The sequence below is a fragment of the Parus major genome, chromosome 2 (genome assembly GCF_001522545.3).
Source record: "Parus major isolate Abel chromosome 2, Parus_major1.1, whole genome shotgun sequence".
Taxonomy (NCBI): domain Eukaryota; kingdom Metazoa; phylum Chordata; class Aves; order Passeriformes; family Paridae; genus Parus; species Parus major.
In genome coordinates this window covers 35293244-35312545 of record NC_031769.1, presented here as the reverse complement: position 1 = coordinate 35312545, position 19302 = coordinate 35293244, and the positions used below count along the sequence as shown (strand labels likewise).

Sequence of the window (19302 nt, the reverse complement as noted above, 5' to 3'; positions counted from 1 at the left end):
GTGAAAAACTGTATTTATTTACAAAATGCCCAGAAGTTATGGCATCATGGTAACAAGAAAAATGAAAATCAGTCTTTTGAGAGTTCTTTGAATGGGATCATAGGACATCTCTGCCACAAACATCAAGCAGTGCTGGCACTTCTATATTCACTAGCACTTCCTGACATCTCCCAGAAAAATATTATTTGGAAGACTTACTAAAAACAGTTCAAAGCCACCTTTGCACTGTTTTTATTGCAAGCACCATGAGCAAGGAAGGAAAAATATAAAAATAAAGAAATAAAAGCTTATAGGATATAGTTGCTATTATAATTTTAGTTATTGTGTGAAGTAGCACTTTCAAAAGTTTCATTTTATTTCATTCCTCTCTCTTTTAACAGTCAGTGCAATTGTTATAAGGATGCATTTAATTATGAAGATCCTTTACAGTGGGGAAAGGAAAGGAAAAATTTGATTTAGGGACTGACATACTGCCCAATATAGATCTGGACACAATGCTTGTTAAATGTATGCAAGATAGCACTGAATTCTTGTTTTATGTGTCATGTGATGAAAGGTTATGACATTTTTGTAAGGGTGAAATTAAATGGGCATTATTTTGCTGCCCTGTGCTGAAATGAAATACTTCAGAATTTGCTGAGAAAGTAGATGCATTGAGTGAGTTCTCTTATGCTTGTGACATAAATAAAATAATCCATTGTTTATACATCCAATGTGATTAGAAAAGATATCAAAAAAGCAAAAAAAAGCCAAAAAAGATAGCAAAAAAGGCCACATCAAACATGAGTCTAAGGCATTGCTGTATTTGGTTAGAAATAATGATGTAAAATAACCTATAAAAACAGCATATAAAGAAAGAACATTAGCGAATTTATTGAATCAAATGTAGGAATGTTTACTGGAAAACAAGTATTTGTTGGGTAGCATAGTATACAACAAGTATTTGTTGTACAGACTTACTTTAAGACTGTCATTTCTGGTCATTTTAGAGATATATATTTATTTATATATATATATAAAGAATAAAAGTGTAATTCTTGATGTTCCATGAATTTTTACCACATTTTTGTCACTTAAGGGTAGTTTCTAAGGTTAAAAGTAACTGATTCAACTCAGAGCAATCCTGCTTTCTTTCTATAACAACTGTGCCAGTCCTGAAAGTCCAGCTGTGGTAGGCACCTACAGATGCTTTCATCTCAGTAATCTAACTGAAAAGGAGATTAAAATAATGAAGCTTACACACCCCCCCATTACCTGATTAACAGCTTTCCTTGCAACTTCCAGTGAATTCCCATTGCTTCCTCCCTGCTGCTCAGTGAGCATCTCCCTCATACTGAAGTACACTGACAATCCACCCTTTCCTTTCCAGCATGTCTTAGGCAGTGGTTTCTCTTCCAGTTCTAGCTTTAAGGAAATAAAATCTTAGCAGATGCTTAATTGTTGTAAGACTAAATTGTTAGTTTCCCCATTATTTCCATAAATATACAGATGTGAGGTATATGTTAAGCATAATCTGTGTGTACATTAGAGTTCACAGCTAAAAATTGTGACTTTGAGCAAGGGATGGACAAAATGACTTCATGACCCTACCAATCTCCTTCTTTGTACATCTGCAGTTCTGGGCCTTGCTATGAGTTGACGATTGGTAACTTTTTACTACTATTTCTCTGATGTCAAGAGCATTACCAGACTTTAAATATTGATCAAGGGTTGGTGCTCTGCACAACACATGAATCTGAAGTATAAATACTTCACTTATATTCAACACTGTATAAATACATCATTTATATTCAAATAAATGTTTTAAAGAATGCAGTGTTTCACAGATAATTTCATACTTCAGATTCTTAGGGTCTTTAAGTTCTTGAAGACTCAAATATTACTAAGTGATGCTTTTAATATAATGTGTAATTGTTACTATAAGTGTTGGCATTCACAGTGAGAGAGGTAAATGAAAGGCTACTTAGGAGTATTGCCTTCATCAACACTTAGATCACAAACACTGTTGTTTTAGAAGGGAATTTAATTCCTCTCATTTGTATTTTTAATGCTGGAAGGAAAATGCAGTAGTTAGAAACATCCTGAGTTGCATTATTAAACAGCAATATCACTATGTCATACAGCTTAGTCTTTCTAGAAAGGCCACAAACCAATGTTAAGGTCTAGAGTTCATTTTTGTGCTCAACAGACCTGAGGTAAGAAAGCAATATTTGTTGTGAAAAGAGAGAAAGATTGATTATCAGAAGCTAAAGAAGCTAAAGTCCCAGTCTGTTCTTCTACCCCCTTAATGTTCTTGAAAAGGAAGTCTTGCTATCAGTAGTATATTGTGCCAGGAATGTTAGAAACATTTTCTGTAAACCCCGATTTCATAAAGACAATCATACAAAAGTACTGGAATATGAGACCAGAGAGTTGGCTGTGCCTTGATATATATGGGAACACTGGAATTTCTTGGCTTTCCTCTTGGAAAAATGAAGAGGTAATAGCCTCAATTCTCTCCTTCCTCCTGCCTAGAGTGGAAGTGAGAAGGTACTTTTGCATTCTGAGTTTGAGCTCTCTTCTCAGTAGTGGAAACAAGGGTGAAAAAAGTCGATTTAACATGACTCTGGGACTGTTGCTTGTTCACAAGTCATTGATCAGGAGCTAGTAGTAGAAAAGCAGCATTCGTAATACAGCTTGCAGCTATTTCAAGTTAGCTCCTCTCAGCAGGAGTCATCTTCCTGGAAAGGCCCCACGGAGACCAGCTTAAAATAGAAATCATTAGGAGGGAGATGCACTGCAAAAGCAGCAGTGCGAGAGAAAACGAAGAACCTCAGAGAAGTTTAGTTTTCTCCACATCCATCTGATTTTATGTCAAGTGTGTTTTGTGCCTTCATCTGGCAGGGTGTTTGTCTCCCACCTCCTCGGTGGAAGGGAAGAGGTGCAGATTTGTCTTCTGGATGGATGGCCATGAAGAGATGCCCGAGGGAACCTTGTCTACAGCAGACAAGTTTGCCCATTCATTTAGTGCAGCGCTGGTTGGGTTTGCTGCAAAATCTATATTGAATGCAAGAAATATTTTCAGTGAAAGTTACTTTATTTAATAAGCCTCTAAAATAATTACCCCAAGCCTAACAGCTTTTCCATATTCAGAGAGGAATGTTTTGAATAGCCCCTTTCCCTGGCCTGGGAACTCAGCAGTGACTGCTCACACCATCATGCAATATGGAGCATTTCAATCATCAGACAGCATAAGCTTTCTCTAATTCTCCTGCTAGAAGCTGCTGTGCATGTTTTTTCTCTCTTGTCGCTATAGACAGCATGTCTTCAGTTTAAAATTTAGCAATTAATTTAGGGGAAGGAAATAGAAATCCTGTTTTTTTTAAAAAAATTACTTCTACAGTGAGTGGGAATCTAAAGTGATTCACAATTTGAACTGTAAGAGCAAGAAATGAAAAATATATTTAATCTTAATTTTTAACTGTTTCAACTGTTGCTAACAAACTCACTACCTGCTACAGCATTTATCCCTATTTTTTAAAAAAGAATTTTTTTAATTCTTTTAATTAATTTTAATTCTTTTAGTTTTTAATTCATTTAAAAAATGAATGCAATCATTTGCATGTTCCTGCTCTCTAGTTGCAGCTGGATTTAAAGTATATCAAAGCAACTGATCACAGTCTCACTCAAGAAGTAATTAATGATTTACTGATCTAGTATCTATCAAACTTAAACAAATCGCCTCATTTAAGAATAAGTACCCAAAACTAATTCCAATCCATTATATAAAAGGCATCATCCTTTGAGATGTGAATCTGGTTTGAGGGCATCCATCAAAGTGGATAATGTTGCTGACTTCTGAAGAGAACAACTGATTTAACAGCTCCGGTATTTCTGAGGCTTAGTCAGGATCACAGTCAGAGTATGACAATTCATTTTGTGACAGTCAGGTGTCTGTTAGCACTATTTTGAAACAAATCCAAAGTCTTGTAATGGCTGTCTGGTATCTCGTACATCTCACAGAAGTGCTCTGACCACCAGTGAGAAGTTGCAAAATTCATTTTTTTTTCCCTCTACTAAGAACTTCATTGAATAAAGAAATATTGTCCTTTTCTGCAAAAAACATTTGGTGTCAGCTAAATGAAATCTTGAAAAAGAGAAAAAAAAAATCAAGGCAGTCAGGAATATTTTACCTTAACCTTAGTTTTCTATGTACGATAGGATTTTGATAACTTTTGAATAACAACAGCTTTCCCAATAGATGGATATTTATAGCACAGCATCAAACTGTTTTGAATAATATAGAAATCACATAATTGGTTTGTTTGATTCATTGTATCAGTGTTTGTTTGGTTTTTTTTAAAGGTAAGAAGGTGTTTTCACTTCCCAATTGACATCTGCAGGGCTTTTTAAAGATAAAAAAACAAAAAAGAGAGCTGTGAGGTAATGATATAGAGCAGCAGATAAGGAAAAAAATCAATATGTGGCCAATTCATTCATATACACGAAGCACTTTTCTCCAAGTACAGTAACGTCTCCTGTGAAGAAAGAATAATTAAATCATACATCTCAGCTTAAAGTAAAAATCCTTCAGCTGAGTAATATCACATCAAATATGCTTCCTAGCACTCTTGAAATAGTATATAATAAAGTATTTTTAGTTGCAAGGGTATTTTTTGAGATACAAAAAGGTAAAATGAGCTTTTGTCTGCACTTGAGAGCTTGTTTTCCCTCTTGATGTCAGCAACTGACTCCCCCCAGCAGTGGGAAAACTCTCTTGGATGAGAGTTCCCCCAGTGAGGATGCTGTGCCCTGGCACAGCCACTCACAAGAGGGCTGCTGCAGAGCATCTTTACCACCTTTCTTGCTATCAAACCTCTCTTTCCAGTCCACATGGATTTCTAAGAGTGGCCCCAGCAGAAGTATGTGATCAAGAAGACACTCATGCAAAATCACATTGCATGTATGTTTCACTCATCTAAGGGTTTTGGGTTTTTTAATTCCTTCCTACTCATTAGCCAGGGAAGAAGAATGAGCACTGGTAAATTTGGTTTCCACTTATTTGAAAGTTTAAAAATTTTGCATTCAAAAGATATGAGGGCAGCAGATTAGAAGCCATATGCAGTTCAAGGACATATTTAAGAAAAGGATTCATTGCCAATTCCACAAGGAATTGTACCTTCCTTCTGTTTCATTGCACTTGAGAAGGACATCCCAATTTATGCCTTTATGCTTCAGTTGCTACTTATTAGCTGTATTTCCTACCTTTTTGCTCCTAATCTTTTTTCCTCTGAAGCTAATATCAAAATCTGGCATTAATCTTGCTAAAGTAAATGTGTGATGATACAAACATTTCTAGTAATTTTTACTGCTGGGTAACTATCATATTCCATTCATCAGATTTTAGAAATTTCTCAGTGTACTGGCTCATCAAACACGGTTACAGCTGGGTTTGTCAGTGATGATAGATTCTTTTCCATATTTTTTTAAATACTGACTTACAAATATCACTAAAGAACAGTAATAATAGTAGAGTATTTTCACATCATGTGGAATACCTTTCGTTTTCTTGTTCTTGTCCCAATTTTTTTAGATTTCTTTCCTTCATTTAGTCTTCAGTGGGTTTGAGGTTTGCCTTGAATAATTTTCTTGGTCCATCTGATTAGTCAGTATGAATGGCCTAGTTTTTTAATGTATGGTTTAATTTATGTGGGGATCACACACTATGGAATATTTTTCTTTGTAATGCTGAGAAATGGAAAAGACAGTTGAATTCAGTGATTCAGGCTGTGATCAAGTATGGCTGTCCTGCCTATGAAGGCTTTGGACTTCTGATGTTTCAAATTCTGAACCTTTTAAAAGAAGGAAATCATGCATTCTTTGAAACAGTGGAAAACAGAACATGAGTTATTCTTTTATAAATAAATATTAATATATTTTGCTTACTAAATTGAGGTACTAGACAATTTAGATGTAAAATAAAAAAGCAAGTAAAATGTTGCAATAATTATGGATTTTCTCAATTCAAGATGCTTCATATTTGCAGAAAGATCTGTTTTTTTATTATTTCTGGCCTTCATAATGCAGTGTCTTTCTCATGTAAAATTGTTCAATTGTACAACTTGAAAAATTGTACAGCATTGCTTCAGGACATTGCCACTGTAGTATAGTAAATAATGTCTGCTAAATAACGTGAGCATAGATCTCTCTCATAGATTGTTCAGGCAGGCTGCTTATGCAAAGCTGAGTTATCATACCTTCACTGATGCTCTTGACCTTTATCACATCACCTTGACTTTTGTCTGCTATTGCCTTTCATGGCTCTAGCCTCTTTCATTCCTTCTACATCTCATATTGCTTTTTAGCGGTTCATTTAGTACTGAGGCGTGGATCCTTTCTCCTCTTTGCCCTTTCCATTCCTCCTTTATACCCATTACTGATTTCTGGCCCTGACTCAATTTCAAACGTGTTTATACACAAGTTTTAAATCTACCTCTCCTCTTCTAATCTTTCTTCTTGTCCCGTCTCCCACATCTCATTATTTTGCTATTTATTCTGTAAACACAAAGCTCATACCAAATTACTCAATGCTTTTACTTGAAACTTCATATTGTGACAGAGTTGGCAGTGTCATCATATTTGTCCTTGTCAGGATCATCTCTTAACAGCAGTTCTGGCTTTTCACTGATTTGGTCCCTGAACACGCAGGACGTTGTTAAAAGCAAACAAATGTAATGCAGGTGTGGATTAATGGTACAAAGCTCTAATTGTTTAGTACCTGGGATACAAATACTCATAAGCAGTAAAGCATTCTTCCTAAATGAGTATCACTGAGGGATTTGGGTTCAGTCTGTGTATGTAAGACAGGAGTGGCACAAAGGTATCCTTCATTTTCAGTTGACAGATACCATCTCATTCTGCCAATCTGTCTCTAGGAATCTTTGCTGTTTTCTTAAAGAGGGGGAAAGTAGGAGCTGGGAGGCCAGAGAATAAACTGAGTCTGCCGAGTTATTGGAGTTGTAGTTTCTCTGGGTTGTGTTGGAGTGTAGCATTGCCTGCAAACACTCTATACCAGGGTAGTGAAATGCATCCTTGAAGGATCATGCTGTGGGTATGGAAGGCAAGAGTCTCCTGAAGTATTGGTACTGCACTGCTCCTTCTGTTAAATAAGTTTTGCTTGGCCCTGGGTCTTTTACCTAAAAGAAAAGAATAGAAAGGGAATTAAACTTTTTGTAGTCCTATAAAGAAGAGTATTCTATCATCTGCAGTGGCCATGGGACCAAGGTGAAGATTGCTGTGCTTCTACCTAAACCTTTCTGTGAGATGCAGCAGATTTCTCTGTTTTTGAATGTTTTCCAAAGCATTTTCAAGTCCAAAAATGTATGTAACACAGAGGCTGGTGTGATTTTCTAGGGGCCAGTAGTAGGCTGAGTTCCTTGGTACAGAGGGGCAATAGAAGTCCTGCAGGAGCAGAGCATTGCTGGAGGCTTCCTGGCAGCAGTGCAGGCTCAGGCTGGCCTCACCTCTACAGATAATAAGGTTGTCTTCTCTAGGTTTGGATACGGAATTGTGTTTGCAGATCACAGAAGTTTGTTTTGAAAGCATCAGTCAGCAGTAAGTAACAGCATGTTGGAATTTAGGATGTTTTCTCTCTTTATCTTTCTTTAATTTTGATGTTACAGGAAATATTCAGGAAGTCATTTTGCAAGAACACTTGGAAAAAGAAGATGAAATTCTGGTTTCCTTGGCTGGTTTGAAGCAGGTATTACTATTGCTTAGCTTAACCTTCTTGTGCCCTTCAGAGCTATTAATCCTTTCTCTTTTTTTTTCTTCTATTTTATTATTTTTGTATACTGCTGTTTTGTCTTCTTGCACTGTTTTACTGGTGCATCAAACCTTGTGGTGTATTTTTATTTATAATGATAAAACTCAGCTGTAAAGAGCTGAAACAACTTGCATAGTATTTGCTCCTGTGGAAGTTTTGGAGGCTTCAAATCAAAACTAAAGAACCAGCAACACCAGGTGCTGGACTTAAGCCACACTATCGTTTTTCTTAATGCAAAATGTACTTGCTAAACATCAACTATGCCTATGTCCCCATTATTTCATTGTGACAACTCTTGAACATCATTAAATTAAAGGAAAAAATACTACATACATAAAATGAGAATGCTGCTGAGCATCTGTAGCTCTGATTATACTGTCCTTTGTTCCCTACTGTGACATATGTTAAACCTATAATGAGGCAGGGAATAATCTTAACAGTTTTATTCTCTTTAGATTTCCTGGATAGTTGTTTTTTAGACTCTAATAAAAACCATATTTCACTTTTATTTATATATTTAACCAGTATAGGTATGAATATTGACTTGCTTCCTATCTTTTCAAAGCAAATGCTTTGGCGAAATGATGTATAAAAGCAATCTGCACAGAGCTTTAGAAAATGCAGAATTCCTCCCAGTTTTTGACTTACATCCTTTCCTGTTCAACAACAGATCAAGGATATCCTGAAAGGTTCATTGCGTTTCAACCAGAGCCAGCTGGAAGCTGAAGAAAATGAGCAAATCACTATTGCTGATGATCATTACTGTTCCAATAATCAGAACAAGGGTGCAGGTGATGTCCTAAAGGGACCTGTCATGACAAAGCAACAGTTCATCTCAGGACAACAGGTAAAATAAAAACATCTCAAGCAGGCCATTGATGGCCTTCCATTATTTGGAGATTTCCTTTAAGATGTGGAGGTGTTACATGGGACACACCAGCATTCATGGTCCATATGGAGAGCGAGTTAAAAGTGCATCTCTAGCTACTGTCCTACTCTGATCAATTGTTTTTATTGTAGCCTTATGCTCCACACACAGATATTTAAGTCTAAGTGTTAGGCAGTGTTTGGGGGGAGTTCTTTCACACTGTTGAATCACAGAACCACAGACTAATTTCCTACAAAAAAATGTATAAACTGCAGGTAAATGTTCCCATCCCAAATGTTCCCACATGATTATTCTCATTGTCCTTGTCCTCCAGGATCCCATTATGTAAGAGCTGATTAACTGCATTGCAGTGTATTCATGGCCAGTGCCAAAAAGGAAATAGCAAGGAGGCTGCTTTTACCTTCTACTTCATTGTATTGACTTTCTCCTTCAATCTGTAAATAATGTTTTCACATACAAAGCATACAGTCATAGGACAAATTCATGGACAAAGGGCCCTCTCTGTCTAAGACTCAATCCAACCCAAACGTGATCTTAAAAATAAGTACTTTTCAGCCTGCTCATTTCTATGTTGGAGTCCTATTAAGTCTGCTACCCTGCTGCTGATACTCACACTCATAAATCAGTGACAGCACTATCACCTCAGAGTCTGAATCTGCAGCCAGTTCACTTTTGACAAGTTTACTTGGGAACTACAGGAAGTATTTATTCATTTTCAAATAATGACACAGGGTCATTTTGATTTATTACACTAGATCCCCCTGAGTTAGAGCACTCTATGTTCAAAAACATATTTTAATTGTATGTCAGTATTAGGGGAAGTACCAAGATATATATTTTTTTTTTTACTCAGTAATGGCAAAGAGCAAAGCTTTGCTAGAGAGTTTTCACTGTTTGCTTAGCTGTTGTCCTTATAATCAAGAAAAATATATTTTCTGCCATAATAAAGCCATAGGTTAAGCTGATACAGTACATAATGGCCTCCTATTTTTGCCTTTGATCTCCTAGTATTTTATATGAAGTACCTCTTGTTTTCTTCCCAAAATGGCAAATAATGCTTTTTTGATGATTTTTTACTTCTAGAAACTAGCAGGTAGAATGCCATGTAGCATGGCACACTGTGAGGGGGTGTGTGGGTGGGTGTGTGTGTGCGTGCAGACCTTCTGAAGCTGGAGAAGCCCTTACTCAGAGGTTTGTCTAAAGCTTGTATCATGGATGTGCTCCACCTACTGAGGGTGAAGCAAGTGATGCCTGCTCTGCACAGATTTCTCTCCAGTGCAAATTTTCAGGGGGATATATAATGAGTTCTGGACTTACCCCATCGTGTAGTCAGGGTATATACACCCAGCCCCAGGAACTGAGTGGCATCCATGGCTCCAACAATTTCAAGGCTGCTCATGAGTAAACTATGAGCAACATGAGTAGAGGTTGTACAAGCTGAGCTGCTGCAGAGCATTAATGAGGCATTAACACTGCATGGTTTATGTTTGGAGGTGCAGTACATTCATATGGATTAGCCTCCTCACCTCTTATCTTCTGGAAATTCCAATTATGATAATGAGCAACAGCACCTTTGACAGAAAGAAAAAGATTAGTGTTAGAAATGGCACTCCAGGAGGACTGGTAGTATCCTTTGTTAGTTAATTAGGAATAGTTTGTCTATCTGTCTAACTACCCCCTAGATAGTCTGTGCTGTTTCCAAGCCCTTCGTCTTTAACCACCATCCATAAGATCAAACAAAAAGAGGAGAGCTTTGGACTCCTTTTAATAAAACACAGGAAAATAAAACTGTGGAATAGGGAGTTGTGATATTAGACTGTTAATTAATGGGCTCAATTGTTAGCCCAAACCAGGCCACAGCCCAGGCTTTTAGCTCTGCTGAAGAAAAGGGGCTGCAGTGGTGCTCTGGGTCATGCCAGGAGTACTTACTGAGAGCTGGAGGGGGATAAAAAAACAACCACTTCTAGGCACTTTAATGCATTTCTGGTTAAATAAATTTCTACTCTATTTGCATTTTCTGTGACTCTGGTAATGGCTGTAATTCTATTTGGTGTGATTTGTACTGCAGAGATTGTTCTTTTCTGGAATTATAGGGTTATTTTCTAGGACAGCTGGAACAGTTACAGGTATAGCTATTCTGTAATTGCGATTAAAATCTGGTCTTTTGTGCTTGGTTGTTATATAAATTATTTATCATCTTTGCCTTTTTAAAAGTGTTCTTCCTCTTTTTTGTCTCAAAATCCCTTTCTGCAAAATGAGGATAAGGATATAGCCCTTCTTTAGAAAGGAAAGCTGCAAAATTAAAAATGCAAAAAAAAATTAAGATAAAGGCTAAAAGAAATCAAGCATTTTTTGGAATGTTTGGCTTTGGTAGCAGCATGCAGTTGACAAACAGAAGGCTTCTGTTGCTAAATAATGAATGATAATTAACACATTATCTTGCCTTTATGTCTGTTCAAAGAAGGAGGCAAAATGAGCTGCTGTTCTTCTAAGCTTTCTTGAATTGTATCCTTGCAGTTAGTTTTAACTCATTCACAGTGTGAAGGCAAATGAAATAAGCCTGGTCCTAGTAGCTGATATTCATCAGGAAAAATTGTTTGGAGAAGCCATATGGCAACGGGCGTAAGGTTGTTAAGTTTCAAAGCTACTGGAAGTATAATTCTGTCATTTTTCATTTATTCAGTAGTGGCAGCAGATGGGAGAAAACATGCTTCACGTCAGCATGAGTTTCCTGAAACAGAAACAGGCAAAAGAAGAAGGAAGGAGGTATTTTACCTCTGGAAATATCAGTTCCAAAATACCAGTGTGTGCTAGGGATCGGCAAACTTTTACAGGAAGCCCTTTTGTAGGATTTTGGGGTCAATATCTCTGCTTTGCTGCTTCTCTGTTACTTCAGTGAGCTATAGGTCTCCTTAACCAAACCAAAAAGTGTGGGTGGCATGAAGAGTACTGTTGGAAAGCTGTACAGTAGCAACAAGAAATTGGGATGAGTAGTTTCCTTTCCTTTATTAAAGAGCAGGATGCTTTTTCAACTGCGCTAGAGCACACTCTTGAAAGCAGAATTTAGGAAATTGGGGAGTGCCAGAGACAAAAATACTGATCCTGCTGGGCGAGTGTGTCTCTAAGATCTGTGTCACCCTACGCAAGGTGGAAGTGTGAGGGCTGTGAGGACTTAAATAAAGGATTCTTGATAGCTTGGAATAATAAAGTGTATAATTTTGAAAAATGAGACGGTGCTGCATTCCCTGAGAGCTTTTAAATAGAAGTGTGGAAAGAGGCCAGTTGAATTATGTGGCAGTGGTTGTTTAGAGGAATGTATATTTCTGTTGTACAGGGCTGGGGGTGGGAACAAAGTGCTGAAGTTTTGACTATGGCATTTAGAGCTCCCAAAAAAGTATCAATAGGGGCTGGAGGATTAGGGATTAAGAACAGCCCTGCTTGAGAAAGACTGGGGAATACTGGTGGATGAGAGGCTGGACATTACCCAAATGTGCACTCAAGCCCAGAAATCCAGCTGTACCTTGGGCTGCATCCAAAGCAGTGTGGCCGGCAGATCAAGGGTGGTGATTCTGCCTCTCTGCTCCCCTCTGGTGAGACCTCACCTGGAGCTCTGCATCCAGATCTGGGGTCCCCAGCACAGAAAGGACATGGGCCTGTTGGAGCAAGTCCAGAGCAGCTTGACAAAGGTGATTAGAGGGCTGAAGCACCTCTCCTATGAAGACAGGCTGATAGAGTTGGTGATTTTCAGCCTGGAGAAGAGAAGACTCCAGGGAGACCTAATTATGGCTGTTCAGTACTGAAAGGGGACTTAAAAGAGAGATGGAGACAAATTTCTTAGCAGGGCCTGTTGCAATAGGAATGGGCAATGGTTTTGAACTAAAAGAGGATTGATTGAGATTAGACTTAATGAAGAATTTTTTTTATGAGATTGGTGTGAGACACTGGAACAGGTTTCCCAGAGAGGTGGTGGGTGCCCCATCCCTTGAAACACTGATAGTCTGGTTGGACAGGGCTCTCAGCAACTTGGTCTAGTTGGAGATGTCTCTGTGCCTTGCTGTGGGAGTTGGACTATGTGACCTTTAAAGGTCCTTCCAACCCAAACCATTCTGTGATTCTGTGCTGATGGAGCAGAGCCACAGTTGTGTGCTGCCTGTGTCCTCAGCCCCCTGGAGATGGCAGCTGACTCACTGACAGCTCATGAAGACAGCATTTCAAACAGACAAGATGAAAGCAAAAGGCTAATTATTAACAAATGATGTCTCAGCTCAGAAGTGTTTAAACAGTGAAATGTATCTCCTTGTAGGATAGAACTCTGTGGTTTTAACTTCATGGATACTGCTTGAAGTTTATGACATTTGAACTACTCTGGTTCTGCATGTATCAAGAGGGTTGGAGATCAATTTTGATAACACTCAAAAAAGGCTTGTTGATCTTTCTAAAACCAATCTGTTGAGTTTTGTATGAATTTTATTAATATAATTGTTAATTAATATATTATCTACTGTGAAAAGAGCCTTACTATCAAAAGTAATAGATGTCAATTTCTATCAGCGTGACAAATGTCTTACATTGGGACAGGTAAAATTTTAACCAGTGCTCTGGACTCAAGACACTTCCATTTGAATTATGAAGTAGTATAATCAGTTCATTATAAAACAGGATATTATATGTTATTAAACCTATAGTAATATTGATTATATAATAATATTATTGTACCTGCATGCCTGTGGATAACACAAAAAAATTATAAATTAGGAGAACAGGATATTTCAAAATTTAGAAAAGGAGATTTTTTAATCCTTATTAATATAAATTTGGGCACAGTTCTGTATTTGAATATATTCTCCAATTCAGCTGATATTTATCTTGATTGTGACTTCTAGCAATTTGTAATGACTATGTAAATGACAACCAAAGACTTCCAGCTCGCTCATTTCTTCTTACAGACATTCATAACTGCAGTTGGGTTTTGCTTCCTGAGCTACCCTGCGGTACCATTTCAAGAACATTCTGATCTATAATCAGTAATCAAAACAAGAAAATAATTTTCAGCTGTAATAAGAAGTTTTGCAAAATAAATTTTGCTTGCAGCCGTGGATTCTGTAACTGCAGTTGTGGCTTGCTGATGCTTGTGGTTCTCTAATTTTATATACCATGCTGTAGGTTCACCTTTATCTCATTCAGATATCTGGTTTCTCTTTTCTGTAACTGCTTTCTTTATTTTTTTTTAATACCTATAATCTCTTTTCACCCCAGAATGATTTTTTTTTTTTTTTTGGTGGATGGGTCACAGCTGAAGGGCTTGTATTGCCACAAATGTGGACATACTCATTTCCCTCTACTTCTCCTTTTTCTCAGTCTTGCATTCCTGTAATTAAATATATTGTTTTTGGCATCACACCACTTCAGGCTGCTTGTACCTACAGGCTGTTTGGCAGGTTGCATTATCACTCTGAAAAAAACCTGTGTGGAAGCAACCAAGAAAGCAGTCATGTTCTTGCCAGAGGAACACAGAACCAGGCAGGAGCTGAATGCAGCTCTTGCAGAAGCAAACAAAGTGTTGTCCATTTGGGTTGCAACCAAGCTAAAGGCTGCCAGTTGTCAACAAGTGAGAAATCCCACTCTACTTTGTCTTCCTTTCTAATTGCATATAGCTCTGACTGGAAAAGCTGGGAATTCTGAGTGTGGCTAGTGTAATGGAATATAAGACTGAGACTTCATAGAGTTTTCTGGTAGCCACTACCTAGGTACTCAGGACTAGACATTTCCCAAGGTCTAACCAGACAGAATTGGGATTCCCAGACCCTCATTTTCTGGAAAAGTTAGGAAATAGTCAGCAACACTAACCCTGGAAGCTCTGGCAGCCCTGATTTTTTGAACCCAAACTGGTGCACGCTAAACCAGATCAATGGGTGGTTCAGAGTTCACAAGTCAGGGTTTTACTAGGAAATTTTATATCAAACCATTCTCCTGACAAGCTCCAAAATGCTATTGTACATGCAAACCAGCAAAAAAATTTCTCAAAACTGTTTCACTAAATACTTCAGAAACCCACTGTAATTACTGAAAGTCTTCACAGCTGTAATGTATGTGTTTGATGCTTGACTGCTGTGGTCACTATGTGGATGCACTATGATGATGAGACACGTAAGACTGTTAGACTAAAAAATGTACTTTTAGAGTGTTACATTTTATGCTTTTTAAAATTAGCTTAATTGATCAGAACATGGTGCTAATATGCCAAGGTTGTGGGCTTGATGGGCCCAAGAGCTGGGCTCGATGATCCTTTTGGGTCCCTTCCAGCTCAGAATATTCTGTGATTCTGTGAAATAACAAATGATGTTATCCAAAATTAATATCCACTTTATTTTTCACTTTATTTAGTCATTGCCACTTTTGGATAATAATTATTCCTTCGTTCCATTCCCATATGCCTGACATGCTTCATAAGCCTCATTATGTGGTAACACCGGTGCTCTCTTTAAATCCTTTTTGTGCCTTTGTTTCACAGACTATGACTGATTCGAGCTCTAGGGAGAGCAAGAATGCTGATGACTATATTATGGTTTCCAAAGAAGAGGAAAGAAGTAAAAGTGCTGTTCCAGAGCCGGGGCAGGCCCTTCAGGCACACAAGGAGGCAGCAGTGAAGCCAGAAGTTCCGTCTCGTTCTTCTTTGATATTTTCTGATCCTCTGATGGGTTCCATTTCAGCATCCTCCAGCAACCTGAGCTCCAGCCCTGATGACGACAGTAGTAATAACAGCAAAGATTCTGACTTTGCTATTGTCAGCCCACTGGACATCTAAAGAAACAGGTTGGGAGAGTTTGGGAAATCTGTCATTACAACTCAGCTCTAATTTCTGTGATTCCACGGGCTGGAAAGTTCTTTGGCTTACAAGGACAGAAAATAGATAAAGGTAACCCATTTCAGCTTCCAAAAGCCTAAATTAAAATAAAAAGGCAAACAAACAATAGAAAAAGAGACATAAATTTGCTACTTTTAAAAAATAATATATACATTTTAATAACTGCCTTAAAGACCCAGTAAAACCCAGTTCTAGTATACAGTTATTATTAATTATGCTGTTACCTTACTTAGGAGCTTTGTTGCTATAGAACTATTGCTTTCCCAAAACATAGAATAGTATATGCTAGGTACCATAATGGAAATGTGTGGATACTTGGCATCAGACCTGAAGCAGCAAAGACAGGCTAGATTTAATATTGTCCTTTTACAAAATATGCTTGACTGGGTTTTCTGTGTAGGAAAGGGTACTGTTTCTTCAGAGACTGTGATTAGAGAAGTAGGGAATGAATATCAAAAAGATTAAAAGCATCATCCTGGTAGGAAGTTTGTTCTTCCTTGAGGAATCCCAGTTTCTTCATTTTCATCTGGCAATAGCCTGAGGTGTGTTCGGGGCAGAGGTTTGTGTAGTTGTTCCTCAGTGCATACAGGAGACTATGAGACAAACTCCTTGAGAATGAGGACCTACACAACAGAGCCTTTTTTGTCTTTGTCTACTTTTTCCCTGGAGAGTTCCCAGCTCACCTCTTTTCCTCTTTGTCTACTTTTACTCCTCCTGGCATGATTTTTTTTTTTTATTTTACTTATATTACCAAAGTTAAAAGAGTAGGTGCAAGGGAAATAACAGTGTTTCATACTGTAGACCTGAGCTGGTTGAACTAAAGCTAGCTCGAGTGTGGTAACTTAGCAGGGAAGGTTGCAAAGTGAAATGAAATACTCATAATTAAAAACACTTTATGTTTATCTTCTATAGATTCTGTTTACATATATTCCTATATGATTTCCATATTTCTAATCAAGAGAAACATAATGGTGCAGCAGCGTTAACCAACAGAAAGTTTCTAATTAACTCTGTTACTTGTTCTTCTATGGAAAAGTGTATTTCTTTCCCATCAAGTCCATAGTACATTTAATAGCAGCTCTTTTCAAGTAGATAAGGGGGGCTTTCTGTACTCTCTGATCCCTTTAATCTCTGTTGGAATTCACAAAACGAAACTGGTGATGAATAGACTGCTCCTCTTGCAGGACCTACACAGAGTTAGCTTGAGGAAAGAATGTTAGTACATTGCTCTGTCATAGCAGCAAAAAAAAAAGCATTATTTGCTTTTAAGATGCATATACATTATTCCATGCAACAGTTTCCTATTTGCATGGCAAAGCTTGTGTTTGTTCAAAGTTATGAAATTGTAGTTATTTGCTGCTTAGTCTGCAATTGTAAATGAAGTACCGTATCCCAAAGATGAGGTGACATGTAATTTGCTGCTCTTAGACTTTACAAGGTCTGTGTCAGTGACTGAACTGAAGAGTTAATTGTCATGTAATTACATGGTAGCTGCCATCCTTACATGTTCAAAAGCCACCATGTAGTTTCAGAGATTATTTGTGCCTTGTAAAATGTTAAAAAACTAGAATGTTTCGTACAGGCATAGCATCACACCTCTCTGCAACAGAGTCATGTGAACAGTCATATTACTATATAGATGAAAGATCTTAAATGCATAACATTTTGGAGAGGTGTTTATTTTGGTTTAATTTTAAGCTTCTTAAAAAATTGCTTTGGAATTCAGCATGCATGCCTGCCTCCAGTTTATTTTATTACCCTGAGTTTGCATGAATACCAGGGGATTGGGTAGCTGGTTGATTTATTTAGGTCTTTCAAGCTTTTCTAGCCTTAACCTATACAGCAAGGCTTGTGGCCTCATCAGCAAAGGGTGGCTGTTGAAGAAGTACCTGTGGAAAGAGGAAGGAAATATTCTGGGGACAGAGAGAAAAGTTTTATATTCTGTGATACATAAACCTTCAAAAATTCCAGTAGCTTGGCAGGAGAAAATGTTTTTACTTCTTTTTTTATTTTTTTAAGCATCAGTCTTTTGATTTCTATTCTAATGGGTTGTTTCAGGGATCACATTGCTATTTTCTTGAACAGTCTCATTGCTGATGGAAGAGTGTGATTTGTACAGGTTTTTTATTTTTGTAAATTAGTTGTATCTTTAATATTGCATATTTTAAAACAGCAGTAAAAGTGTATAAAGACTTGGGGAGTGTCTAAAAAGAATCAGTGAATACCGATGAGCTGAATGCATATTGTGCCATGGGACATGATAAAAATCTTCAAAAGAGAGAGGTGATTATACAAATAAGATCAGAGTAACTCCGATAAATGAATCTGCTTTGGTTGTACCATGTCCTTCCACATCTCTAATATGTTGTCTCTGGTATTTGATCACAGTGAAGAGATAGTTAAAAGTATTTCAGTATATTCATTAAGTCAGAAACTTGTAAATTCGATAAAATGTCAAATCATCACCCTGTTTTGTGTTATGTTAAGAATATATTGAGAGAGAAATTGTCATTTAAAATACAAGATTATTCTTTTTCTCCGGAAATGACTTGCTCATAATGTTCATGGATAATAATAATCAGATAGAAAAGTAATAAGCATTGCAAATTCCTGACAAAAACTAATGCAGCATTAAGATTGCTGATCTGAGACTGTTTCACTGTATCTCACATCTGTAATTTATTACTTTAAAGTCTCTTGCATGTCATGTCAGTTGTATGTACTGCAGAAAGGCAGTATCATATTTTGACTGGGTATTGATTTAGTCGTGGAGCTTTGTATCTTTACTCTGGAAGAACATCTAGCCAGCTTTATTAAAGAAAGAATTAACAAACTTTCTGAGTTGTGCTTGTGCTGTTTTCTCAAAGAAGAGGGAAAGCTTTTTGGCTAGAATACTGGAAGTAAAATTTATGAGAACTAGGATGATTAAAACTTTAAAATTATCTATATAAGCACAAAGTTTATTAATAGTTTAATCAGATTTTATGTAAGTGATCCAGAGAATAAAACTTCATTTGTCTTTACTAAACAATATAGAATATTTCCTGTTTTACCGTATTTTTTGTATCTGAAAATGAACCTGAATTTACCATGACGTAACTTTTCTGCAATTTCATGAAGCTCAGTATAGAATCATCATTGTGTCTCAATAACAGTGCCCGTATCTGTACAGTACATTTCTGAATCTCTATACTTGAATTCACACTCTTAACTCTTTCCCATGATTCTCCAATATGTTTCTCATTAAATGGCATTAAGGGAACTATTTTAAAGATTATATTTCAGATTTAAGGTGTACTTGTGCCTGGCAGTTACAATGTCATCTCTTCAAATACAATCCTAATATGAACAGATTTTCAAATTCTTGGTGTCAGCCCTTAAATAATACTTCTGATTTTGTGCTGCATGTGTTGGTCTTGAATGAATGATTCTAATGGTTTATTAGACTTGAAAAGGTGCAATTTCATAAAATAAACTTCATTTGGCTACAGAATAGTAATTACACTGTCTTGTAACCCGTGCTATTCTTTTGAGAGTGATTATATTCAGTGTGTGCATTAGTGTTTCTTGTGTCCCCCAATCTACTAGACTCTGGCTTTAGTAGTTAGCTAAATTTAGAGCATGAAAAAAGATCATTAGAGTAACAGCAACTTGAAGCATGCACACAGGCAATTTGCTTTCCTGCTTCTCACCACTTATTTAACCACTGAAATGGTAAGGGAGGTTTTAGGTATGTGGGAGGAT

At 37.2% G+C, this 19302-nt stretch overlaps 1 protein-coding gene across 7 annotated transcripts in view; it reads left to right on the top strand.

The window, feature by feature from the left end:
- Positions 1-18395, top strand: part of TBC1D5 (TBC1 domain family member 5) — a 288758-nt gene extending 270363 nt beyond the window's left edge. For all 7 annotated transcript variants that reach the window (XM_015618197.2, XM_015618202.2, XM_015618201.2 and 4 more), the window contains 3 exons: positions 7662-7741; positions 8475-8651; positions 15205-18395. In XM_015618197.2, the coding sequence (XP_015473683.1) occupies positions 7662-7741; positions 8475-8651; positions 15205-15498 (551 nt within the window). In that variant the 3' untranslated portion in view covers positions 15499-18395. The remainder of the gene's footprint in view (positions 1-7661; positions 7742-8474; positions 8652-15204) is intronic.
- Positions 18396-19302: the final 907 nt, after the last annotated feature.